The 27,621-nt window shown below is 39.9% G+C and overlaps 1 protein-coding gene across 1 annotated transcript in view; it reads right to left on the reverse strand.

Annotated features, from left to right (window-relative positions):
- Positions 1-25,523, reverse strand: part of ARHGAP28 (Rho GTPase activating protein 28) — a 148,176-nt gene extending 122,653 nt beyond the window's left edge. Inside the window, exon 1 of the mRNA XM_081253051.1 lies at positions 25,246-25,523. Within this exon, the coding sequence (XP_081109177.1) occupies positions 25,246-25,421 (176 nt within the window). The 5' untranslated portion in view covers positions 25,422-25,523. The remainder of the gene's footprint in view (positions 1-25,245) is intronic.
- Positions 25,524-27,621: the final 2,098 nt, after the last annotated feature.

The raw sequence follows: 27,621 nt of genomic DNA on the forward strand, positions 1-27,621 counted from the left end.
CCTACAAATCTTTAACTAGCCCAACCATCCAGAAGGAAAATCGGATAATTTACATTTCCCTTTCTATCCTTTCCTGCTTCCTGGAGCAATATTAAAGGATAAGCAAGCAACAGACTCTAAAGCAAATTCTATGCCCTAAACCAAAGAAGAATAGAGTATCTTATATATGCTCTATTATACAGCATCTTATATATGCTCTATGGATTTTAACACCTCCTCCATCCCCATTTCTCATCTGATACAATTATAGTATGTCTGCCACAGAAATTTCTTATTTTGAATCTTCTAAATGATATTTATAGCAGACCTACAATCCCATACAGTGACATGTAAGAATAATCATTCCTCAAGCTTCAGTTTCCTAAATAAACTTGAGAAATAGCTATTTAACACAGCACAACGAATGGACTTCACAGCACTTGGAAAATGGCCCTCGAAGTCAAAATTATATAGCTCTGGCATGGAACTTCTGAGGTCTACCCCTGGGGAAACCATCCTCAAAGCCTCCTGACAGGTAATCCAAGGAGCAGAACTCATTCATTTTCTTCTGGGGCAGTGCAGTGTGAAAGCCTGATATCCAGTCCTGCTTCTGTGGGGTGAACAACTCTGTGTTTAATGCTTTATTCTACTGAACTCTGGAAACTCCCTTGACATCAGTTTTAAAGAATTTACCAAAGTTGCTAAAAACATTGGCTATTCAGTCTGGTCCTGTATCTCTGATGTCACAGGTCCCATTAACTGGAATGATGGAGAGAAGGACATAAAGAGTGAGAGATCATGCAGTTCTGGAAAATTATATGTACCCTGTCATGGCTTAATTCTTAATCCAGTAGGATAGGTAGGTAGAACATCAAACACTATTTAAATTGTTCCTTTACCAAATCTGTATGCATTTTATTTCCCGAGGGTAGTAACATCATGATAGTTGTCAATCCAAACTTTGCATTAATCATCAGTATGTCCCTATAATGCCTAATTCAGATACACTCCTCCTCATATGCAATGCTGGCCAGGTTTGTCTTCTCATTTATCTCTGACTCTGACCCATCTCTCTAGACCCATTTTACTTCTTAGGTTTTGCTCCGTTTGTTTCTCTTCCTGTCCTTCCATCCTGCTCCACTCCCCATTCTTCCCTCTCTATCTCCACAAAGTACATAACAGAGCTTTCTCCTGTTTCCCAAACTTCACCATGTTAAAGAAGAGTGGCTTACTCTACTAATCAGTTTCATGTTCCCCAAGATACTGCTATTTCCCATATGTGATGACTATTAAACAGGCCATATTCTCTGAAAAGGGTCAGAAAGGATATTTTATGCTAGGTACTCCTGTGTTTAGGTTTTCAATACATTAAGGTGGTAGAGGTGGAACAGGGAGAGGGGGAAGGGAAGGAGGGCAGGAAATGATGATTCAAAGGACTGTGCAGAAAAAGAACGGTGCTTCATGGGGATATAAGAATATGAATAAGAGTAAGATTAAGAATAACAAGTTAATTCTTACATAGATCTTACTATGCGGCAATCATTGTTCTAAGGTCTTTACTTATATTGATGTCTTTAATCCTCACAATAAGTCTAGGACATTAATTCTGTTATTATCCCCAGCGAGGAAAATGAGGGGCTGAAGGGCTAAATAACTTGCCCAAGTCAGTAGAAGAGCCAGAAATCTTGCTCTTCAACATTGATTTGTTTTTTTTGTTTTTTTTGTTTTTTTGCTGTACGCGGGCCTCTCACTGCTGTGGCCTCTCCCGCTGCGGAGCACAGGCTCCAGACGCGCAGGCTCAGCGGCCATGGCTCAGGGGCCCAGCCGCTCCGCGGCACGCGGGATCCTCCCGGACCGGGGCACGAACCCGTGTCCCCTGCATCAGCAGGCGGACTCAACCACTGCGCCACCAGGGAAGCCCTGATTTGCTTCTTTTAAAGCTAACAGAGGGGAGTTCCTCCCTGGCGGTCCAGTGGTTAGGACTCTGCACTCTCACTGCCAGGGCCCCGGGTTTGACCCCTGGTTGGGGAACTAAGATCCCGCAAGCCACGTGGCGGGGCCAAAAATAAATAAAATAAAATGAAATAAAATAATGCAAAACAAGCCCACTAAAAGGAAAAAAAAAAAAAAAAGCTAACAGAGTTGATTATTTCAATACTGGAGAGGGTGAAAGTGAAACTGACTTATGACCAAAATGGCCCAGTTCCTTTGTGACCAATATATGAACCCTAATAGTTGAGACATACACTAACTTAAACTGATTTTTTTGGTGCTTATTGATAATACAGAAAAATTGCTTAAATGTTGTCCTGGAATGATATTCATTTTAGAAAATGTGGAATACATTTTAAAGTATTTGGGCTCAGGCATAGGGTGACCACATGTGCTAGATTGTTTAGAAAAATCTCAGTTTATACCTGCTGTCCAGGCATGATTGTATAGCACCTACTTTCACTTTTAAAAGTGTCCCATTTCGGACAAGAAAGTATATAGTCATCTTACTTATGCACAACCAGTGTAATTGGTACAAGTCAAATTGCACAAAATTCAGATCCAATCTCTTTATTGTATTATTTTCAGGTCATTCCTTTTAGCAACTCCAGAAGCTATTGGTCTATGCCAACAACAACCAATGGCTGTTCACTGTCAGCATTGATTCCATTATCTTTATGCACATTTTTTCTTGTTTCATGGTCCCATCCCCAAGCTTTCTATTCAACAAGAATCTTTCACTCAGTTTTTTCTACCTGTAAAATTAATTAGGATTACTGATTACCTCTAAAACTTCTAAAAGGCAAAATCAATACAAAACAAACACCCTCCTTCCCTACTTCAAGACATATATAATTTAAAAACTTTCTGTGCAACTAAAGTCACATAAAGTTACCTCAATAAATGTTAGTTTAAAATCATATATGCTCATAAAAGGGAGAGTTCTACTGAGCTTTTCTTCTCAAACACTTTACAGGATTTGGTACATCACCATGTGAATTTCAAATGATCTCTTATTCATCTTCTGAGGATCAACATCTGCATAAAAACTGATAAGTGCTGCATTTGGTTTTAATAATTCTGATTCTTTAATTTCCTCATCCTAAAATCAGTTGTTTTTACCATCATGAGCTCAGTGGTGCTTTTCCCCATTTCCCTTTTTTCTGCCTCTTCCTATCTTCAAAGACTTCATTTCCCTCTATCCTTTTGCCAAATTACTCCCTTTCCTCCTCCAATACTTTCTGTTCTATAATAACCATTCTAGTGACACTTCTGTTCTTAAGGATTCCATCGTCACTTTTTGGAAACAAGCCACTGTTCATTATTCACTCTCTCACATTACACTTCCAGTAATGCACCCAACTCAGCAATTGCCTTAGTAGGCCTATGCTTTCTCCATAGCACTTTATAATTCTTCTGAAAAATTATTACTCTTGGTCTCCTTACACAAAACCCCTGACCACCCTACCCTTGGATCAAATTATCCACTCAGATGTACAGTCTACTTGGGAAACTCAGCTGACAAATAAAGCTTCCCAGCTCCTAGGCTTCATTCACCTTATTGCTTATGAAGATCCTTGGGAAACTGACCTACAGAGAGAAGGGAGGAAATTCCTGCCCTCCATCCATAGGAGATTAGTTTACGTGCCCTGAAGCACTGAACTGCATTGTTTTACTCTTATCTTGGTCAACATAACTACAGATGTTTGAGGGTACAGTTGACCACTAGTTCTGGAAAGTGCTCCATGCCAGTGTAAATCAGTATGAGGGAGACAATAGCCTACAATGTCCTGCTTAGTGACTTAAAAGTTTTGACCATGTTCTGCAGATCTTAGTATTTAAACTTATCTTGATTATGATACCCAACATAGAACTGTATTCATCTTTAATTTCCACTAAACGGCCTCAGCTATCCAAAGAGGTTTAATCTCACTATGATAATGACATATCATTAAAGGGTTCTCTATAAAAGTTGCTTTGGATGTGTGGTACCTTTTGGGGAGAAACTGCTATAAGGTTTGAAGATCACATTTAATAGAAAGAAGTGAATTTTGTTAAAGATGTAAGGAAAGTAATTACAGCTTGAGTGTCACATGGTCAAAGGCAAATTATACATTCCATTCTATAATAATGTTTTAAATAGACATTACTTCCTAGTTACCTGTTACCTTGTTCCTTCATGAAAGTGGTCTTATGCAATAAGTAGATATCCTGAACAAAGCTGGAGTCATTGCAAACAGAGAATCAATTGTATCACATATTTTAGAGCGATGAGGTGACACTTAAACACATGTTCGCCAACACACAGACCAAAATTTGACCAAATCTTAATCATGAAAAACGAGCATGTCTCTGTATGTCAGCTTTACAATTACACTCCTATAGGAATTTCGGTAATCTCTTTGTCTTTTATGGACAGGGACAATAGTTACTAAGACAAAAATCAGTATGCCTGGGGTGAAATGTTTCAAGATGAAAGTCAACTAGAGTCAGACACACGCAGAAGCCACAGCTCTGGTAAGACCATCAGAATTAAAACTTTAAAACAACAACAAAAAGAGGACACCTCCAAGCATTCAATTCCATTTCTCTAAATGTCATCCTTTCAATTATCTTAAAAATACCCATATTACTAAGAATAATTTTTAAAGGTCAGTCTCTAACTAAACCTCATACTGTGTGAGGTTTTATATATTATTCCTTCCAACTATGGACTGCACTTATTGAATGAGCTGGAACTTTACTGTGTGATACAGAGTAAATCATATGATTGCATTATCCCCATGAATCACAAATACAGATAGGGGACAGAGAAGAAAATAATATAGCTGATTTCAGTTTGGTCTCACTGAAAACAAGATACTTGTTCTTACTGTCCCTTTACATTAGAGAGAATAGGAATGTCTAAAAAAATTTTTGAAAGGCTAATTTGAAGATTTATTTTTAATTAGACACAAGCAGTGGCTCTCACGTCAAATTTTTTTTTTACTTTAACCTTTTACAATTGCAATATTGTACTTAAAGTAAGCAGAAATATTTAACAGTCTTATTTAATAGTCTCTTTCAAGGACACTTTCCTTACAAAAAAACAAAACAAAAAATCAGCCCTCAGGTACCATTTCACACTGGCACCTAGGTATCCCAAGGCTCTTATCTCACTGTGCCCTCCCAAATTATAGCCTAGACTCAGAATCACTTGACTAAGTGATACTTCTGTAAGACACTAAAGCTACTGATTTATTGAGAGGCTTGAGGCTCTATTTTTACTTCATCACACTCCTACGTATAGTGTTTATAGCAACAATAGAAAAAAATCATCCTCAATCTGTGTCAAAGACAAAATCACATAGAATGATTATGAGCATATAAAGAGGGAAAAATAAACGCATACCTTGGTGGGATGATACTGAGGCATTTCTTAGGAGACTACTTTCTGCATTCCTGAATTGTGACCAAGATGATAAAGAAGTGTGGAGAGGAACAAGTGACCACATTGTCCACTGTCCGTGCTCTTTAGCTGAGGAGGCAGAGCCTGTGTACCAAACGGCAATTACCAACGGCAATTCCAGCTAAGAACTGACCTTGCCCCAGATGAGAAGCATCCGGAGCCCAGCTCACAGAGTCCCTTCTGTTTAGACATGGTTCTTGTTGTACAGAGGCTGGAGTGAATTCAGCAGCTGGTTTTGTCGAGCCTGGAACCTATGCTACGCCGCACGAGGTCTGTGTTAACTGAAGACACAAATGGTCTCAGATGTAGACAGAAAAGACTGTGAGAGACAGAGTTAGAGACAGGATCGAACAAAAGCTCGAATTTGAAAGTGAAGCTCTAGTCCTTGGTTTACTTGTGATGCCAGTGATACAATCAGAATAGATAAGGAGGTCTGTTTTGCTTCATTGTTTGAATTTGGGTCTGAGGACCCAATAAGTTATGATAATGTTCACATTCTTTTGCAACAGTTCCAGAAACCGTGGTTGTTAAATTCAGTAGGGGAAAGAATTCCATTTGGCTCTGCTCATGCTTTCCTCCCAGAGTAGAAATGAGGATTAATAAAAGCATGTCTGAGTAGAGATCTTATTAGTCTACCAAGGGTGAATGGGCATTGGCAGATTCGTAAAGGGAGCTAAAATTAAATTCTTAATACAATTTAATGTCAATTAAATGCATGTAATGAGAATGGCCACCCTGAAAATTAACCAATTTAATAGTTAAAGTATAATCAAATGGTCTGTTCTACAAATGTAGCTCTCCTTCCTTTCTAATTAAACACTACTTTATGAAGTTGGACTTCCCGGACACCTGGTATTTTTAAAAAAGATTTGTAGCCATGTCTTCAAAATGACAGGGACTTTGCTACTTCTTATAATAGAAAAATTGGTTTCTTGTCTTAGCAATTGCCAATTAACTTCGTAACCCTAGAGAATTTCAAGGAAAGGAAATCAAACTAAAATCAGAAAGGAAAATTACATAGCAAATACCATAGTTTACACCATCACAGAGACAGCACTGTTGTACTCTGTGATCTATGAAGCTGCTGCCGCTGCTCTTACTGGGCCTGGCAGTGCCATCTCCAGATGTGACACCCCAGTAGAGAACCAGTAGATACTTCAGACACCCCAGTAAAGTATGTGTGTGCCCACCGGTTTGAGGCTTCTTGTTGACCCAGTTGGCACGGCTCATTTTGCCTTTCTACGCCCCAGTCCCAACAATCTCAATTTCTATGTATATTCTTCATGGCCATTATTTTCCAGTCTTTAAAATTATATCCTCTAATATCCTCTGAATCATCCCTATCTACTGAGTCCTAAATTAGATGCTACATTTTAACAGGAGACACATTATCTCCGAGAACGACTGTCTCAAATGAGGTCATGGACGCTCTAGTTTTACAGTTTGAAAAACAAAAGCATTTCCTTTTTCTGTTACCTGCCAGGGATTTTTTTCTTTACAAGAGAGAAAATCTGACAAAGTGAAAGCATAAGCAACTGACCATGTGGAACCTGACTCTGATTAGCATTTCCCTGTGTTTCTTCAGTGTTTCATTTTCTCTTTCTTATTGTAAGAAACTGTCTCCTACAATAAATTTTAACCAGAGTTGATTAGTTTGTCTTCTAGTTTTGGAAAAAAAAATCATACATGGCCCCCTTCCCTCCATTTCACAGACATTTATGGGGCATGGTGCTGGACACTGAGATCGTAAGGACACGCCGTGGCTCCAGCTCTTAGGGGGTTGCGAGCAGTGGAGTACAGGGGGCAGCTACAGAGAAGTCACGTCAGCATTATCATCAAGAATAATAACTTGAGGGCAGCAGTAGGCCCAGGGTTCAAAGGACAGAAACTGGATACAGACTGGAAGAGAAGAGGAAAAGGTATTAGGGCAGGTTTTCTAGACGACAGAAGCTGTGGTCCAATCCCCAGGGACGACAGGACTTAACCAGATGAAGACTGGGGAGAAGGCTCTCCCAGCAAGGGAAGGAGGATGTGTAGAAAGGACTCTTGGGACCTCAAATATGCTATAAACTGCTTGATGAACAGGCTATATGTAATCAAGGCAGGATATAAAACCCTGTAGAAGGAGAAATATCTGTCCAGTCCAGAAATCTGTTGGACAATGCTGCCAGGGAATGTTTGTAGGCAAAAGCAGCATTTGTTTGGCCGCTACCTTTTTAACTTTCCTATAAAGATAGGCTACAAATTGGCAACTCATGACTTCAGCTCACCTTTCTTGAATCTATTTTCAGTGTGGTACGGCTACTGAATAGATAATGTGCAAACAGACCAGATCAGTTGTTTGCTCTGATTCACTTCCAGCTCAAACATTTTTTTCCTCGTGGTACGATGATATTGGTCAGAGAGGTACTAGAAGCCTTAACACCAATCGCAGAAATGCTTCATTTACAAAAGCAAACACTTTCCTCTCTGTCTTGGCACACACGACTAGGGACTGGTGGTCTCGTGTGCAGATCACACACCTGCACAGGGATCCAAGGAAAGCACTAGAAACACCAAGCAAACCCCCATTCAGGACACCGAACTTGGACTGTGGGTATGAGGGTAAAAAAAGGGGGGGGATTGATTTACCTTGTCTTCCTATTAGAAAACAATTATACGATTTCCCGCCCCTCATGTGTGAGATCCTGAAAGGCTTCTGTGTCCTCTACACCTTCCTCGAGAATGGCGAAAACTCACTACCTTCTTGTGCCCTGATCTCGTTCAATGTTGACTGCCAACAGTGTTCACTTCTGAGAACAGAAACATCCCATTCATACAGGTATTATCTCATAAGCCCAAGGCACCCCCGCTTCTGCCCTACTGGCTTTCTCACATCAGCCAGAAATGCCCAAGCCCAGACGCTGGCCATCACAGCAATGCCACCCAGAAGTGTCCTGATTGTGGGGAGACACACAGAACAGCAGGCATTCTATCTGTTTTTATATTGAATTTGTCCAGCAGTCGTTCAAAGCTCACCTCAAGTCCTGGGGAAACACTCTGAATACTATTAAGTATACTCTCCAGGTATATGAAATGGTCCTGATAACTGTAAATGTAAAGATACCCTGGATAGAAAAAAAAGAGAGGAAATTTTAAATAATCTGACCAATATCTTCTTCATCTGCGGTCCACGAATCACCTGAAAATGCATGCAAACTTGGACAGCATACATATGTGTACTTTTCATAAAGGTCTAAGGCTTTTATTAGATTCTCGAAGCATTCTATGACTTGAAAAAGCTAAGAACTACATGATAAAAAATAACTCTTCCTATTTCGGTATCTAAAAATACAACTCAGGTGCACAAGCTAGAAGTATCAAGGAAACATAAAATATATCACTTTTTGCCTTCATTTGTATATCTTTGAGCAATGAATACCAAATTAAAAGATAGTATTTGCTACACATGCTGTCTGTGAAAAGTTACCTTGCTTCAGTAGTTCATCAAATAATTTTGACAATACATTTTGTAATTTGGCTTTAAATAAATTCACCCTAACACCAGAAAAAAAAAGATATTCTGGATGTAAAATAGTTCCCTAAAGTAGGTATTGATACAGTAAATGGTTCGTTTAATTGAATACTTGCTAAATTTCATGTCCAATCACACTTGGGTATGTGGAGAATTCTATTCTAGGAGTAGCATAATTCCAGGAAGATGGAAAACCTGTAACTGAATCTCCTTCACCACTTTCCAAAAACAAATAGGGGTGCATTCCAAACACCAGCAGCCACAGGCTTAACTGCAGCTGACCAAGTTTGAGATGACCTACAAAATCTGCTCTGGTAATTATTAGTAACATTCCTGCCTTCATGGAATTACCAAAATGCATGTGGGGGTCAGGGTTTCCTTAGTGTTGAGTTAGTCTTCCCCCCATCTGCCCTGTATCCCCTCTGGGGCACAACACTAGGAAAATTCTGTCATCCAGCTGTGTCACCCAACTGCAAGCCAGGTTAATGGGAATAAAAGCTATGCTAAATGTGAAGTCTGAAGATGGGACTTTGGCTGAACCACGAGGATTCCAGCATATGTTTGCGATTATCATTAAGCCACTTACTCCCAAGATATAAGCTACTTTGTATTGGTTATTTGACTGGGCGAGTAGAGTAGGGGGGTGGGTAATAAAGTTCTAAAAGAATTACGTTTGTGCTTCAGTCTGATTCTTTCAAAACAAATTTTCATTAATTTTTAAAGAAATGTATAAGGAGTTTAAGACACCCTCCCAAGGTGAGGTACTCTCATTAATTTATTTTCATTGGTTTGGCTGTGACAATTAATATCTCTATGACAATTCACTCATTGAGCCAATCCCATCCCACACATAAAATCTTGCAAATATTTTTAGAGACATTACCACTACTTCCCTCACACATTTCTCAGTACATCCAAGCTGAATTGAGCCCCCTTGTATACCCTCCCTTTGCTGCACACCCTACCCATACACCAGGATACCCACATCACCCAGTATGTCCACGTGCCCAACTATAACACCACTCCTCTAGGAAGCCAAGTCTGTGTTCTCTCCAGAGGCATGAAGCTAAATAAGACATGGTTCCCAATGGTCTCGGGCTCCCTTAACAGGCCCTCAAGCACGGAAACTCCATCCTGTTTAGCTGTGATCCTTCACAGTGCCCTCAGGGAAGATACTCAGAAGATACGTGCTAAGAAAGAAATTAAAAGAAAGAATAAATGGATGAATGAACTGAATGACAGAGAAATCTAGAGGTCTCTATTTTCTCAGTTAAATTTTTATTTTTTTCACACACTTACAATGTTAGAACAATTATTTGGACAAAGTGTTCAATATACTGGTTTTTTAGATCAGTTAACCTGTTTGCTAAATGTATAACCCTCATTCTTTCTTAGCCAACCCTTGGTTTGGTTTCTGGAATACTACCACTGAATTCCTAATTTTTTCTTCTCTCTCTCTCAGTCTTTCATTCCTTTAAAATATGTGAGCTAAGACAAGTTTCCTCAAATGTCAGTCTGATAGTATATTTGACGTAATGTGACTCATATCCATCACAAACTGAACAGGGCAGAGAACACTAGGCTAAAGTCCTGGGGGTTCTGAATAGTCTGGGCTCTTCTTCCACTGACTCCTTGTGACCTTGAGAAGTCACTACTCTGAGACTCAGTGTCCTAGCTGAAAGGTGAGAGGTTGTTACTAATACAACCCCCAGTTCCTTTCAGCTTTATGTATTCTAGAGAATAAATTCTCTGTATCTTGCTATTATAGGCTTACAAGTTTCATGAGTAGGCAGACCAGGAAGCTGTCTACATTAGGGGACTGAGTTCTAGGGCCCACAGGCCACGTCCAGCCCACTGCCCACTTTTGTACATAAAGTTTTATTATAGTACAGTCATGTCTATTGGTTTATCAATTGCTGCTTTCATGCTAATGATGGTGGAGTTACAACAGAGACTGTATGGCCAGCAAAGCCCAAAATACTGGTCTTTTGCAGGAAAACATAGCCAATCTCAGTTCTACAAGATGTGCATTGAGGATTGTGACTTCCTACCGAAAGATCTTGCCTCTCTTCCTTGAATGAGACCTGGAATTTCACCATTAGAAGTTACAAAATGTATATATGCTTTGGAAAGGCAAAATGTCTCAAGTGTTAAGCAGATAGTCCCCTAGTAGTAATCAAATGATCCCTATCTGAGACAGCGAAGGAAAATGGAAGGGCCCAGGCAAGCCAAAGCAAATTGAGCAGGCACCAAAGATAAATTTGTTTACTTCCCAATTCTGCCTGGGTCCACCATGGAGAGATGAGTCTCTAGATTTTGATATTGTGATGGGTTTTCATCTAAACCTGCTCCCTCACTTAGCCCCTCTTTTATGTAACAGCCGATACCTATGGGACAGCTGGAAGACAATCAGGTACGACAATAAAATAAAACCACCAAAGGGTTTACATACATTTTTTCCAATTTCAGGCTCTGATGAAATGATGTGTTTGAATCTCAAAAGCCATTACTCTGAGGAAATGAAGGCAGACACAAAACAATACATACTGTAATGTTCTGTTCCTATGACTTCCAAGAATAGGCAATACTAAGGTATGGTGATAGAAGTCAGAAACTGGCAGGAAGTAAAAGGGGCATGAAGGACACTTTCAGAGTGATGGAAATGTTCTATATCTTATTTTGGATGGCAGTTACACGGCTTAAAATCAACTAGCTGAATCCTTAACTGTGCATTTTACTTTATATTAAGTATATCTCAACTTTAAAATTTATTAAGTGACTATTATCACTAAATAAAGGCTTTTTTTGTTTGGGGATATGTCTTCAGAAATCTTGAAGATCTTTAGGATCATTGTCATTATATAAATTTCTCCCCATAGGAATGGTGATGAGGGTGAGGGGAAGGGAAGGTTCTTGGCCTCTGTGCCCATTTCCCTCACAGGCACATTCTTGCAATATGTCATCGGATATCTCAGTTTGGGGACCTAGTCTTTCACAAAAACTCAAAAGCAGAAAATGAGGAAATAGTTGAAACAGATTTGTCTCCTTAAATTGTGTGTATGTGTTGTTGGACTATTAAAAAACACAGAGAAAATATACAACAACACACACACATGTTTCTTGGAAGTCTCTGCTTTATTTAATTTACATTAAATTTATTCTAATATTGTGCCAAATAGAAGTGTTAAATCTAGCACATATGATATTAATAAAAATGTATCTTTCAAAAAATTAAGTTATAAATAAATGCTCTTTTAAATCTGAACAAAAAATAATGAAGTGCCATGGCATTCTTCAACAGTATCTAGCATTCCTATTAACTGAGCTACCAGTCTACAATCATCTGAGAAATAAAAATCAGTTCTGCTTATTGGACAGGCTATATTTTTCAAAGAAAAGCTGAAAGACAAATACCTTACTGATATATTAATCTGACTTTGGTAGCTTGTTTGAAATGAACCAAACTCTACTTAAGAGTAATCAAAGGTACTAAATTAGGCAACAATACATGCTTACTGCACAGAGAGCATAAGTACCCAAGAGATCATTTAAATAGGCAGAGTTAAATAAGAAGGGGAAAAGTGTTATTACAAAATTAGTACAGGTCTGAACCTGTGTTTTGGTTAAAAATCTAGAATTATCTAATTACCTTCATTTCCAACTTAACAATTGAGAAAAGGAGAATTTACGTGTTAGAAGGGATCTAGAGGTCAGCTAATGGAAGCCCTTCATTATTCTAATGAAGAAACTGGGCATGTAACCGAGTTCAGTCTGACCTTCATCATTTTACCCAAAATGCACAGTAAGTGGTCTCTCCCCTCGCTGGCTGGTCTCATGTCACGTGGCCTCAGGACACCAGCAACTGTGGCTATAATCGCTTTTCCTTTTCCTCAGACTGTTTCTTCTGCCAAAAACTCTTCCCACTCTCATTCTTCCTACTAAGTCATGCTGATTCTTTAAGGCTTAATCTAGTTATGACTCCTCCCAGATGCTTCCCTTGACCCCTTTCTCACCCACATCAATTTGAGCCCCGAGTGTTAGTTACACCTTCTCTGTTTTCCCAGAGCACCTCATGCATTTTTCCTCAATCATTCTTTCAACCATTCAAATACTGAGTGTCTGCTCTAGGCCAGTGGGCTAATGCTGGGGAGACACAGAGAGAGAGAGAGAGACTTCCTTTCTACCCTCAAGGAGCTGCACTTCAGTTGCAGCTGAAACGCCTGTTAACAGTCCATCTATTCTCACTGAAGGACTATTAAAACATTTTTGCAGCCCCAGAACCTGACAGAGTGTATGGCATACAGAGGCTCAATAGATGGCTGTTCAATTTCACTTTTATTGTAAAAATCAGGAGTTCAAGTTCTTCTTCTTTTAATGAGTAAAATGACCCTTGAGCAAAATTTAATCTTTAAATCAATGGAGGTTATATTTACCTTCTATTAATTATCCATACTGCTCTCAGTTTTATGTGTCATGGCATGTTCATTTACAATTGTTGCCAGTTTTGGTTTTTATTAATCATTCTTTACTTCATAGCATATTACCAAGAGTTTATGTTATCCTATGACTAAAGGCTAATTTAGCAGATTCTGGGAAAGCAGGTAGTATGCAAGGTCAGAACAGTATATTCTCCAACACAACACCAATCCAAGATTTCTAATACTTCTAGGGTCAAAAATAATAGCAAATTATGAAGCTATCATCATATATTTAAAAGGAATATTACCTTCACCATTATTTAATGAATAAATTGTTAATTTACTCAAAAAGCATATATGTACCTGTCACTGAATTAGGCCAGGGACACGGAGATAAATAAGACATGGTCCAGGGCATCAACAAACTCCAGGTCAGCTATTTAAGTACTACCGTAAGTAGTGGGTAAGTGCAATACTAGAAGAATGCAGAGGTAGAGGAGGCACAAAGGTGGAAGTGACCAACGCGGCTTGAGGAGGAAGCAGTCAGGGAAGACCTCACAAAGGAAGTGATGCTTCTCAACGCAAGGAGAGGCCACATTTCCACAAATCAGCCCCCACTGTGTTTACTCAGCAACAATTTGTTAAGACTCCGCTGAGTGCCAGGCCCTTTAATGGCGGGGGGTGGGGGGGAAGGTAGTGAAGGATTCAGCAACGAAGAAAACAGACAATGCTCCTGTTCCAGACGCACTTAAGCACTACTGTGGGGCTAGTGATAAAGATTCATCCTAAATGCAAAAAGTTATCAAAGGATTATAAATAGGAGACTACATGTGTTTTAATCTTGCATTTTAGAAATGCTAGGTTTCCTTCTTGACGTTTAGCCAATTTTCAGCTCTTTTTGCTCAGTTTTAAAAGCTCCCCCCTTCGGTCTCTTCACCTTCCCATAAGCTAAGCTTCTACAACAGGTTCCACTTGCTGCCTCTATTTCCTGACCTCACACTCACCCTTCAACCTGCAGCAAACAGGCTTCCGCCTCTCACTTCCATTAAACCCACGTTCGCAAAGATCCTCATTGTTATCCACGCTACAAATCTGGTGGCCAATTTTTAGTCTTGACCTTACTGGTCACTTAGCTATCTTGATATGGCTGTCCACTCATTCTGAACCTAATGCCTTGGCTTCCAGAATGCCCCGTTCTGGTCTCCGTCAGAGGCTCCCACAGCTCTGCCTTTCCCTAACTGGCACTGCTCCTCAGGTTTCCACCTGTGCTCGACTGCTGTCCCTATAGAGACTCTGTTCTCTATTCTCTCCTGCCAGATCTCATCCAGTCCCAGTTTTCACTACCTCTCAAATGCTGAAGATTCCCACGAACAAATAGCTTAGAAGTCTTGGCCTTGATCTCCTTCCCAAGCTTCCAACTTGTATAGCCAGCTATCAGCTGGGTATATACACTGAGCTCAAAATTTCACAGGCCAAACTTCTCCCATCCACAATCTGCTCATCCACCAGAATTCTCAATTTCAGTTAATAACACTAAAACAAAAACTCAAGATTTTTTTCCTGGTCCCCAGTATGCATTTAATTACCAAATCATACCAACTTCATTGCTTGTCGTCCCAAAGACTCCATTACTCCCTTCCATCCATATTCGAACGACCCTAGTCTATAGGCTCTCATCATCTTTACTTGGACAAGGGCATCAGCCTTCCAAACAGTCACGGTGCGCCTTAAAGCCACCTGTTATGCTCTAGAGAAAAAAAGACACTGGGGGATCCTGGAACAGAAGGAGCAAACAGTTATAAGATCACAAGTTTGGTTTTATGGATTTAAATCCAATAGCTCTGAAACCAGATTGAAATAGTAATGATCTGAATCGGGTACGAGCAGGATGGGGTTGGAGAGTGGAAGAGACAGAAGAGAGAATAAATCAGTGTAAAATTTGATTAACTGAAAAGAGTTCCTCCTTAAGACCCATTAAAAAGTCCTCTGAGTGCAAAGTGCTTCCATGAATACTAAAGACAACTGGTGCTAATTTTTTTAACTCCCACAATAAGAACTTTTTTAAGAGTCTGGATAAGAGAAGTATCATGTTTGTTTAGGATAAGTATAATTGAAATCAGCTTCACTTGGGCTTCTTCTAAGCAATGACTCATGTTGTTTTAGCTGGTGTTGACTCACTGCCCCACAAAGGATGACACAGCTTTAAACAAGCAGAGCAGGGCCTGCTTTTTCCAATTACATGCTTCCAGCAACTGAAGAGGTGGGAGTCCTCTGGAGTGGAGCCTTCTGCAACTAAGCACAATCTTGATTTTACAAAAACAGTTGCCAAGTCGACCTTGTAATCACTGAGCTTTGTAAATGAGGAGGAGAGAAGTTAAGTTGTGGTATGTTAAAAATCACAGGGGCCAGGCATCCTCTGTTTTTTCAAAACAGAATCTACGGAAACTTACAGTCAGCTCTTTTCCCATTTAATTGCTTACTCTATTGAGGTCAGCAAATGTTTTTCTTTAAGATGCCAATGAAAAGTCGCAGCAAGTGTGTTTTCGAGACTCTCCAAGTTACGTTTGGTGAGATAACGTGCAAGGGGAGTTGTAACAGTGTTTGAAAGGAAGCTAAGGAAATGTCGTTCTCATTAACGGTCACCACCTTTTCTCCAGTCCTAGACCTTTAATGTTCTCCCATCTGCAAGCCGGTTTTCCCCTCCTCCATGTTTTCCTTGCTGGTGGCCTGACTGCACCCAGAACACATTGGTCCATGCTGTGGGCCTCAGTAGGTGCCGTGGTAATGCGAGCAGGTGACAAGGGGTCAGCAGAACAAATTCAGAGCCTGGCTCAACAAGTCGGTTATTCCTTGAGAGGTTTTCGACAAGACACTTTTCCATACTTTGCTTCCCAGCTGTACCACAGAGATTAGTCCTCACTCATTACTGGTCTTTCATGATGTTTAGTTCCTATTAGTAATACACTCTGAACAAGTTGGCTAGTTAAAAATAGTTAGAGAAGACTTCTAATGACATGGCAGTTGGCAGAGAAGCCCAGACCACACTGTTTAGGTATAATTAAAATGACCGTCCAGCCTCTGTAGTTCCTGTGTTCTAAAAAACAAAGTTTATCAAAATGAATACCTCGAAAAATGAACACAAGTGCCTGGAGGCCACTCTGATTCTGACCTCCCCAGAAGATTCAAGTCCAGACTACAATGGGCCCTGGGTTTGTTTCCTAAACAGAAATCCTTGAAGCCCAATTTAGGCTCAGCATTATCCATGGCTCCAAGGTCACTGAGGGACAGGGACTGTGCTCAGGCTGATGGGAGACCAGGGATGGCTCGGGGTCCGGACTGGATTGCACAACCTATCTTAACTTATCCTAAGTTTCTGAGTAACATTTTGAACAGAACTGGTCTTCACAAAGGCATGGTCCAGGACCTGCTTGTCCCTTGGTTGGCTTCAAAATCAAGATAAGGTGAAAACTTGATTGAATATTAGGAGACAGGAGAGGAAAACCCCATTAATTCTCATGGAGCATTGCTTCTCAACCTGAATTAAGAACTGTTATAAGTCACATGGAAGGAACAAAGTGAAAAATATGTTTTTAACCATAGAAATCTTAGTAGTTAAAGAAAACGATTAATAAAACTAACATGAAAAATTCTAAGAACATGAACCTAAGGGTTAGAGGATTAAAAATTGCCCTCCCCTCCTTCTGCCTAAAAAAGAGCCCTAGGAAGATTTCCTATAACTCATTGCTTGGATCTCACTTTCCTGGTCAAGTTGAATGACTTCCGTAGCATATTTTGTCTATTTTAAAACATAGTTACCTAAATAAGACTGCAAGATGGGCAAGTATATAGTTTTAAAATTTTTAAAAATCCTATTATTTTACTTCCTTCAAGTGGCAACAAAATTTCTCAAACTATTTATATCCATTCATATTTAATTCGCTCCATGCTCATTCCATTAACACAGAATAGACATGACTGCAAAAGGAAAGACTAAATCAAAACTGAGTATAATATCTACTGTGTGAAAGTTAGTATTGCTGGTTGCTAAGCAGGGATATGATAATACTGTCCCTGCTCTCAATAAACCTATAACCAAATTGCAGCAGAAAAACACTAAATCCACAATATCCTAGAAGGGCTGTCATTATCTTGCTGTGTGATCTTGGGCTATTTCTCTGTGCTTCAGTTTCCTCCCATGTCACTGGATTGTGGTGAGGATTAAATGAGACAGTGCATGTCAGGCTCAGTAAGCTATCAATAAAAGCTGGCACCTTTTTTTTTTTTTTTTTTTTAAGAATTGACACCACAGGACTGTGCGTGATGAATTACCAACGGATCATTATTGTTATGGTAGGTAAAAACCCTTCTGGCTACTATTGTGAAGGAAGTCTTCAGAAAGGAGGTCTAGTCCTTACTTCTTTAGCTACATTTATCCTCTTGTGTTTCACTTTACAGCACAGCCACTTAAATATGGGTTTAGTCCCAACCACTGACCTGTTAACTTTGGCTACTATGTGAATTTTTCAGTATGGTAATGAAGGTAGGGAAAAGTGGGGAGGAAAGAGATCAAATATCATATTATCAGTTATAATGTCATTTTAGTATGTTTAACATTTTTTCTAAACACCTGTCAGGTTTCTCTACAGCTCTATAAAAATATAAATCCATTGATGGACCTTTGTATAAAGCCAAAGGCACTGTCCAGTGTTTTCTAAACTGATTTTCATAAATGAATACTGAACAGGAAACTTCAAAGGAATTCTTGTCCCTATACATTACAGATATACAAAAGCAAATTTTGTGGCTGACCACAAAATTTAACATAGGAATAAAGATTTATCTCTTATATGAAAAGATAATCAGCACCACAACTTATAATTATTAAAATAGTACAAATATATCTCAAGTGTTTCACAATTTAAAACTACTACATACTACTCTGCCTTTGGTTTCCAGTTTCTCCTTCTCCTTCCTGTCTTTGGTATTGTGTGTTTGTGTGCAGTCATCATCTATTCATCGAAGGGATCAGAAATGGAATGCATAGGTTTAATTAGTTTTTAAGAGTAACATGAGACACCACAGCTGGTTCTCAACTTGATATTAGCATACGTCCTCCCACACTTGGAATTACTTGGCACTTAATGCCTATCAAATGGATAGTTTTACCTATAAATATTCATTTGTTGAAGACTGATATAACACATTTGATACTCAAAGAATGTGTCATAAACCACAGATATTTAGGAAGATGAAATACAGTAAAACAATCTACTACTTTCTTTAGTTCCCACCTTAGGCACTTTTGGACACAACATTAATATTTTGATGCACGTCCTCTAATAATCACAAAGAAATGGATACGTGAAATTCCCCATTATAAAGAACAACACATTATACAAAACTCACTAACTCAAGTAACCAGAACATAGCAAGAAACTGAAAGCAAACAAGCAAACCAAAAAATTATCAAGGAAACTGAAATAAATGCTATCAAAATCTTTTGTTAGATTATACATTTTAGTTCTTTGAGCAGTATTTTCTTTACACAGTTCCAACAAGCTTGATTATCTAATCAAAAGTAAATTACAAAGCATGTTAAAAATAGCAATATTAGGAAGAACAGAAGTACTGCTAAAGGCTTTAAGGTCTGCCTGAAAAGAAGGAAAACAACAATGACAATAAATAATATTTAAACTATATAATCAATAAAACAATACACCAATATAGGCTATTTATTTTTTAACATCTTTATTGGAATATAATTGCTTTACAGTGGTGTGTTAGTTTCTGCTGTATAACAAAGTGAATCAGCTATACATATACATATATCCCCATATCTCCTCCCTCTTGCATCTCCCTCCCTCCCACCCTCCCTATCCCAACCCCCTAGGTGGTCACAAAGCACGGAGCTGATCTCCCTGTGCTATGTGGCTGCTTCCCACTAGCTAGCTCTTTTACATTTGGTAGTGTATATATGTCCATGCCACTCTCAGGCTATTTACTATTAAAGCAAAACATCCACATCTCAATCAGTGCCTGTACTACAGCACTGTAATTCTTACTGACTTAATGATGATAGTCGTTTAGAAAAGGTTCTTTTCTGCACTAAAGATAGATTTGACTTCATATATTCATCCAAAGAGGCTTAAAAACAAAATGAAATCTACTGTTTAAGTGGATAAACTTTATTTCCAAAATTTTCTCCTGAGGAACATTTTACTCCCTTCATTTGCTTTTCTGTATAACATTCTACTTCTAATCTTTGCTAGAACTGATATCTAGAGACCACAGATTGAGAAAACAGAGAACGGATATGACTTCAAAAGTGAAATAGTTTGGTTTTAGGATGGAGTGAGAAGAAATTTTGATTATATGCAAATTAGAATGTTTGCTTTAGTTATGATACATTTGTAAATGTTCAAGTAACATCTCTGGAACACTGATAAGGGGAAAATGTTTCCCATCAGATGCAAGCATAGTACCAAGAAAACAGAAGGACAGCCTCAGTAACAAGTGCCAGGCAAAGTGGGACCTAATAACCACACTCTCTGAACACAGCATTTAATTTAGCAACTTTCTGATTATTTTTTCTATTAAGCCTGTAACAAAATTTTGCTTTCAAAAAATCATAGATTTTGAAAATTAGGGAATTTATCTTTATAGGTTTCATGAACTCAGACCAGATAAAACTAAGCCATTTTATTGTATTTTGTGGCAAAACTGTGAAAAAAAACAGTAGGTTAGATTACATTTTGACTTTTTAAAGGCAAAAAAAGCCACAAATAATAAAATTAGAGAGAATACTGAATGTGGATTTTATAGTATGTAAAATAAGTCAAACGTAGGAGGACTGAGAAAAACTGAAAATCACTATTAGAACATCACTGTAATAAATGTTACTGGCAAGATCCATAGATGGACATGAAAATCAGAGGAGGAAAGTCTGAGGAGAAACAGGATGTTAGCACAGTCAAAATGTATCTCTCCCAAGATATTTATTAATTACGTAGGGAAACCTGGCAGACAACACCTTAACCAGGTGTTCAGAGCTAACATCAGTATTAGCGAGACAGCGACATCGTGAACCCCCCAAATGATGCACTGAGAAAGGCCTGACATCATCCTGTGGAATTCTCACCCAAAACACATAACTTCAATCCAGTCATGAGAAGACATAAGACCCATTCAAATTGAGGGACTTCCTACAAAACAACCAACTGGTACTCCAAAAGTGCCAAGTCACAAAAGACAACAGACTGTCATGGATTGTAGGAGGTTTGGGAGTCATGACTAAATCCAGTGTGGGATCCCGAATTCAATGCTACAACAGAAAAATTCCAATTCTAATGGAAAAACTGGTGAAATCAGAATAAAGTCTATAGTTTAATTAATAGTACTGTAGCAGTGTTAATTTTTTGGTTTTGATAATAGAACACAGTTCTGCAAGATATTAATCTTAGGGAAGATTAGGGAAGCTGGAGAAGGTTACATGGGAACTTACTGCACCACTTCTGCAAATTTTCGGAAGTCTAAAATTACATCAAAATAAAAAGTTAAGGGAAAGTTATCATTTTCAGCCACATGAAAATGATTCTACAACACTCTAAGTTCCCTGAATTTTTTCGGATACATTAAGGATTAGTGATCAGGGGGAAATGAGCAGGTTAAAAATGGACAGAGCAACTGGCCAAATGTTAAGCCAAATGACACGATCAAAGGAAATGTGCCAGATGTTTTCCAACAGCTCTACATATGGAGGCACCTACAATCAGCAGGGACCCCACTGTAAAAAGAAACCAGAGCCACCAACTCTGGTTTCAGCTATCACGTAAAGAATGACCTATAAATACCTCATTCTCTCCCAAGAATCCTATTTCCATGACTCTTTCTGAATTCTCTAGAAAAGTATACCTACTATGCCCCAGAATTTGGTGTACCTGTGTATATGTTTGTAAGCTCACACAGACCTACGTTAATGCTTAACTGAACAAGAGCTGGCGCCTTGAAATAAATGTCTTTCTAATTAATTAATTTCAATCCAGGAATGTACCACTAAATATGTGGTACATTCCTGGATTTTTTTTTTTAGCCCAGGTCAACAAACTTTTATTGCCATTTCTGGCTCCCCCAGCCCCAGCAAGACCCCTGCTTACATGGTAGAAATACTGAGCTCTGGTGCAGAGGAATGGGGGGGGTGTTACCTCCCTTTCTCTGCACACTGCCAAGGTTAAAAAAAAGAAACCCACTTACTGGAGAGGGAAGGCCATACAGGGTTGGAGTTCAAGGGCAGGTATGGCTCGGTCCCACCTCTGCTGGCTGCAGAATATAGAGACCATGGTTCCAAACATTTTTTGAAGGAGGGGAGAAGTTGCCAACTCTAGCCTTTTCCACAAACAAAATATTTACTTTCTATTCATCACTAATTCCATTTTAATCAAATCATTCCCATTATAATGAACAGTTATGCTATTAGGAAACAATATGCCCTTGACAAAAGTTTTAACATTGCTATAGAATTAGAATTCCTAGGATAACCTCGGGGAGCTTCTATATTTGTTTTTCAGGAACAGTTGGCTCTTTTCCTCCTCTATTTTTGTCCTCTTTCAGGAAGTTTATGGTATATTGAGATAAACATCAGAAATACTCATAGCCATTTTATACTATACCTCCACTAAAAAATGTTGTATATGTTATTTGTATATAGCTTAGGAAATCTTTGAAAAACAAGATCTAGCTTCATCTTCAGCTACCTTTCATTTTGTCAGTGAAATCATTTTGAACATATGTTAACATTTTCACTCTCGATTCTGAATAAGGGTCTAGGAGCTTAGCTTCTCTAAAAATCACATGATTCTAAAGATAATTCCAACCATTTGTTTCAACAGAACTGAGAATTTGTAATCCTTCGTCCTCTTTTATCCTTACAACAGAATGTAAATATAGAATGTTTGCGAAATAAGGAATTGCTTTCCCTCCTCGCAACAAATGCTTAGTACTCCTGAGTCTCTTCCCTGCATGAGTAAGTTTGGGGGATAGGTACCAAAAATGTTCTACTCCTCTTTACGTCAACAGCTGTGATTAAAAGCGGTAACAGTAATAATGCAGCTAACAATTATCAGGCACTTCCTTGGTGTCGGATGCTAGCAGGCTGCCCAAGGTCACATGGTAGGAAATGGGGTAGGTGATGAACAGTGTCTGGCAGTCTGACCCCAAGCCTGAGTAACTGGCAAGTACACTTTATACTGGCTACTCACTTTAATAAAATAAAATGGGCAGGCCCCAGAAGAAATTACAGTGGACACCCAGCTTCAGTGTTGAAGAGTAACAGGGACAGGTGTGTAATGGAGCCCATGGAAGCCTCAGTTGCTGGATCCTTAGGGGTTTTTTTGGGTTTTTTTGTTTGTTTGTTTGTTTTTAATGGGAAGCTGATGTCCAGATTTATATCTGAAGCCTCTTGATTTTGAAATGTTGCCACTTATTTCAAGCTTTTTTCTAAAAATCCTATTGGTCTGAAAGGTCAAGGGCTACATTCTCAAGGCAGGTTCTTCATCTCATTTCTCTTTGTATCACTAATGCCTTTTGTGTTCCCGGCACATAGTAGGTACAAATAGGTTGACATACTGTTAAAAATCCTTCCATTTTATCTTGGCCATTTGGTAGGAATTCATTAATTTATTGCGCTACTACAGTGGCCGGACACTACTCTGGGCACTTGGGATACAATAGTGAAGAAAAGAGAATAGTAAAGAGAGAGAGAGAGACTACATTTTAGTGGAAAAAAGAGGCCAAAAAAAAAAAAAATCAAAAGCACATAAAGTTAGATGAAGTATAGGCTTGGAAAATAAGGAGATGGCTTGCTTTGAAATGAAACTATGCTACCCAGAGCTAAAGAAAGATGATACTTAGAAAGTCAGATACAATGGCCCATGCTTCCTAGTGCCATAGTGGTCAGTACTCCACAAATACATTACACATATGTAGGCGATTTAAAGGAAAGGGTATTCTTGACAGAGAGAGTGCTCTCTTCATAAGTGGAACAATACAATCTTGCTCCTTGGCTTGAAAGAGAGTATTGATCAGTAGTTAGTGAGTCAAAGGTTAATAACTCAGGCCTGATTACTTCTGTTACCAGACGCATGATGGATAGTGTCCTCGGGCTCCCTGTAAATACAGGAACCTCTTTTTGATCGCTGTTACTGAGAACCAAGGAATTAAGCTCTTCTCTCACAATTTAGTTGTAGGGGGCGGGGGTCGTCTATCTCCTGCATCGGAGGGTGAGTAGCACGAAGGCTCCCATACAGAGGGTACAGGGCAGTCACCAAAAATGCAAACTTGGAGCAACATAAATCTAATTGGCAACTGTATGGTAAAACACTAACTATGAGAGGCAACTCTTGTGCTCTTGTATATTATTATTCCACGAGACCACATGCTGAGTTAATGGAACTTCTCCAGTTTGCTATGGAAAGGGATGTAATTTTGGATTGCCCAAATGGCACAATCTGGCTCTTGCTCCCAGACAGCTGCAGGGAGCTATAGACAGGACAGCTACACCAGGACCATCTAAAAATGCACAAACCTGGCCCCCACTTCTCACCAAACCATGTATATCTATTTAGTTACTCGTAATAGGAGTAATTACAGTCAAGGATCATGTTTAGAAAAGAAAACACTCTAAAGACAAACGCAAGTTTGTACCTTCATTAAAATAATGTGCACAGCTCTTAAAACTGGAAGAAAAATGTTATTTTCTCATTGTCTGTATATAAAAATTAGATTTCATTCATGCTGCTCTTTTTGGAAGAAACAATATTTTCTTTGTTAGCCAAGCCCAACACAGATCTCATGCCAATGCAGTTTGCTCTTCGCATGGATGCTAGCCAAGAGGATATTTCTTGAAATAAAGTCACAATCTGTTGAAAGCCTTGCAAGTCAATTAAATTAGGAAACAATCTTTATCACATAACTAAAGATAAAAGTATGAGAAAAAAATGACTGAAAATAAACATGCAAAAAGCACACTACTCACATCTCCCCACTCGTAAAGAAAACCATTCGTCAATGGATCCATTGCAGATGTCACATTTAAACAAATAATACTTCTCCTAAATATGTGTCAGGTATCAAATCATCTCAGTGTAATATTTTTGTCCACAGAAGGAAACTTCCTAAGGGTCTAATATTTTCGTTTAGTTAATAGTCTCACTGGCCTTGATCTTGCATCAAACAGACGATCACTGATAGATTGATTAACATTAATTAATTAACATAGATATTAAATCTAAAATGCACAGAGTGGGAAGCCTTCAAACCTCTTTTGATCCAAAGGAAAATTATAATTGCATTTATAGACAGAGTCAACATTAGCAATAATAGTGACACCAATGTATTTATACAATTGGAAGGTTTTTTAAAATCTAGAAATAAAATTGTTTTTAAAAGTCTACTGAGATTTCCTTTTTGGAGACTCTCTCCAGCTGCGCTTTAGCTCCTGTGAAATGCAGTTACTAAATAAATTCTCGATGGTGTTTGAGAATTTAAGATAATAGATTTTACTTTTTTTTTCATTTTCCCCTGCTGTTTCATTTTAATCTCCAATAGTTCAATAGGTGAATTTGGCAGACATCAGGCATATGCCTATTATCAGCAAGTTGTACCAAGAATGCAACTCCGCTGCTAACCTCTCCTAGCCACCGTCTTTAGCCATTGCCGGCTGAGACTTCCCATCAAGGACAAATACAAAGAACGGGAGGCTCACTCATCCAGTCCACCAAAACTTGAAACAACAATCAAGCGACGGTGGTCCTACGCTCCCGCGGAAAACCCAGCTGCATACAAACCACCCCACCCCCCCCAGCCCAGGAGACCTCTGCCCCTTCGGCGCGGTGGGGTACCTGCTGCCTGGGTGGCTGGCGGCGGCCCGGGGCGCGCAGCGCGGCTCGGAGCTGGGCGGCTGGGGGCGCGCGTACGAGTGGTAGGCGGTCAGCACCACGCCGCCCGAGTCCTCTACTTCCATCGTCAGCCGCGCATGTCTCCGCTCCGGCCCGAGAACAAAGGCGGGGACCAGCATGGGCCAGCGCACCGGACCGGTCACCGGCGGGGAGGCGCGGCCCGTCCGGCTCCCAGGGCAGAGGGGCTCCTCCTGCCGCTGGGCTGTCAGGGGCGCGGGCAGGCCGCCCCGCCCGCCGGCCGCCGATTAGCCCGGATTCAAATACACGCCCACCAGCCCCCCTGGGGTGGGGTGGGGCGGGGAGGGCGAGGCGGGGCGTCGGGGTGCAGGCGGCCGGGGACTGGGGAAGTGGGGTGTGGGATCCCTGCGTCTAGGAAACTGGAAACCCGCCGCGATGCTTAGGGGCTCGGGCTGGCTGCTCTAGTAAAGTTTTGCTTGCTTTGTTTCTTTTCCTGTTCCTTTTCTCAACCCCCAGCCCCACCCCTTCAAACGGGAGGCTTGTCCCGTGGCTAGGAACATTTCCTGCTGGGCAGCCCGAAGTCAGAGGAAGAAAGGGCGCCTGGGGAGCCCCGGCTGAGAAGCAGAGGGGCCGGCTCCAACGTGCGCGGGCTGGCGAGGAAAGGAAGAAGAGGCGACGCTGTCTCACTGAAAGCCTCCACATCAAAAACTGAAGAACCGAGTCACGTTGCTGTTTACTTAGTCCAGTTCCAGTCAACGTGATTTCCTTGCGGGCAGGTAATGCCCTCTTAGGACAAGCAGGACACGTCCCTCCCTCACCCTTGGTGCCGCAACCTTCAGGCTCTCACCTCACTCCCACAGCCCTTTCTTCCTCCCCATGCCGCTCAAATTCACATCCTGCTTTCAGCTGGCCTGAAAATTAGACTAGATCGCTCTGGGAAGAGAGCCTGTTATTCCCAGAGGGCTTTACTGAGGGAGGGTCTGGGGTCTGGCAGGGAGGTGGATAAAGGGGGGCATAGTCAGAAATCTGGGGTCTGAAGTACGTCTTTACCTCCATCAGACTAACAGCACATATGGAAAGAACATTCTTTTAGCCAGTGGAAAAGAGAAGCAGTAGAATGCTACATAGAGGCCCACCCCGACGAGGCATTCTACCTTCTGCCTCTTGCACTCCACTGGGAGCAGGCAGACTGGAAGGAGAACTGAGTTCACCCCTCACTGAGGGGTGACCTGGATCCTGCTATTAACATCTCAGAATCTGTTTCTGTATCTGTGAAACGGGGAGAATAATATTCTTCTCGTGGGGTCAAAAGCATCAAGTACATGCTAGCTCTCAAGAAATGTTGATTCCCTCTGCTGCTTCCTTCACATTCATCAAGACAGGAGACATTTGTTTTCACTGCACTTCCAGAGATTGGAAAAGCAAAAAAAAAAACAAAAAATTCATCCAAAATGCTTTTTAGAAAATGTTTTGTTGACTAAAAGGGTGGGATAATAATGAATAACATTTACTAAAATACTTACTCGTTGTGTGTTGGATCCTATACATTAGCTCCTTAAACAACTCTGTAAGGTAGGTAGTATTATTATCTCAATTTTCTGAATAAACAAACTTGGGAAGCATCAGTGTATGGATCGGGCACAAAGAATGCTTCATTCTCCAAAAATTTCAGCTACAAAGAGGCATCTGTTTACCGACTGTGTTTAATGCCAAATACATTGAAACTAAGAGAATACTTTCTTAAAATAGAAAATAAAGAAATAGTATAAGTATTGATACACGTCCAGAATGCCTCATCTAAAACCTTGGAATGGGATATGTTTTAGAATTTATAAATATTTTTTACTTTTCAAAGGTAATTTGGTGCATGCACCATTTAACACAGAACACCTCCTGTCCAGTGCGATTTGGGACAGAACCCTGTATTCAAATATATTATTCCTTCAGCAAATAAATGGACCCTAAATGGGATAAATAAAGTCTGTTAATACCCTTACATTTATGAAGGTCAGGTTTGTCACCACACAAGTTTTGACACTAAACTTTAAAAAATGTGTAATTTTACAGCTTTTTGAATTTTGGAATCACCATAAGGAATTATAGTAGTGGAACCTTTTCTGGGCATGGAATTTCTCCTTGGCATTTTCTGTTTGTTTGTTTCTGAACTACAGACTCACAATTTTAAATACCTGCAGGGTACTTCCTTGAAAATATTTTTTCCATAACTCATGTGTGCGACGTTGCAGAGCTCTCCCCCATGCCAGCTGCAGCAGCTCTCCGCTTTCTCTTGAGCGTTCATATTTTAGACACCCTGGAGTCCCTTGGGGTCCTCGCTCCAAACAGTGATCACACCTGTCATTT

Source organism: Mesoplodon bidens, assembly GCF_964165515.1.
Source record: "Mesoplodon bidens genome assembly, chromosome: 13".
Lineage (NCBI taxonomy): Eukaryota > Metazoa > Chordata > Mammalia > Artiodactyla > Ziphiidae > Mesoplodon > Mesoplodon bidens.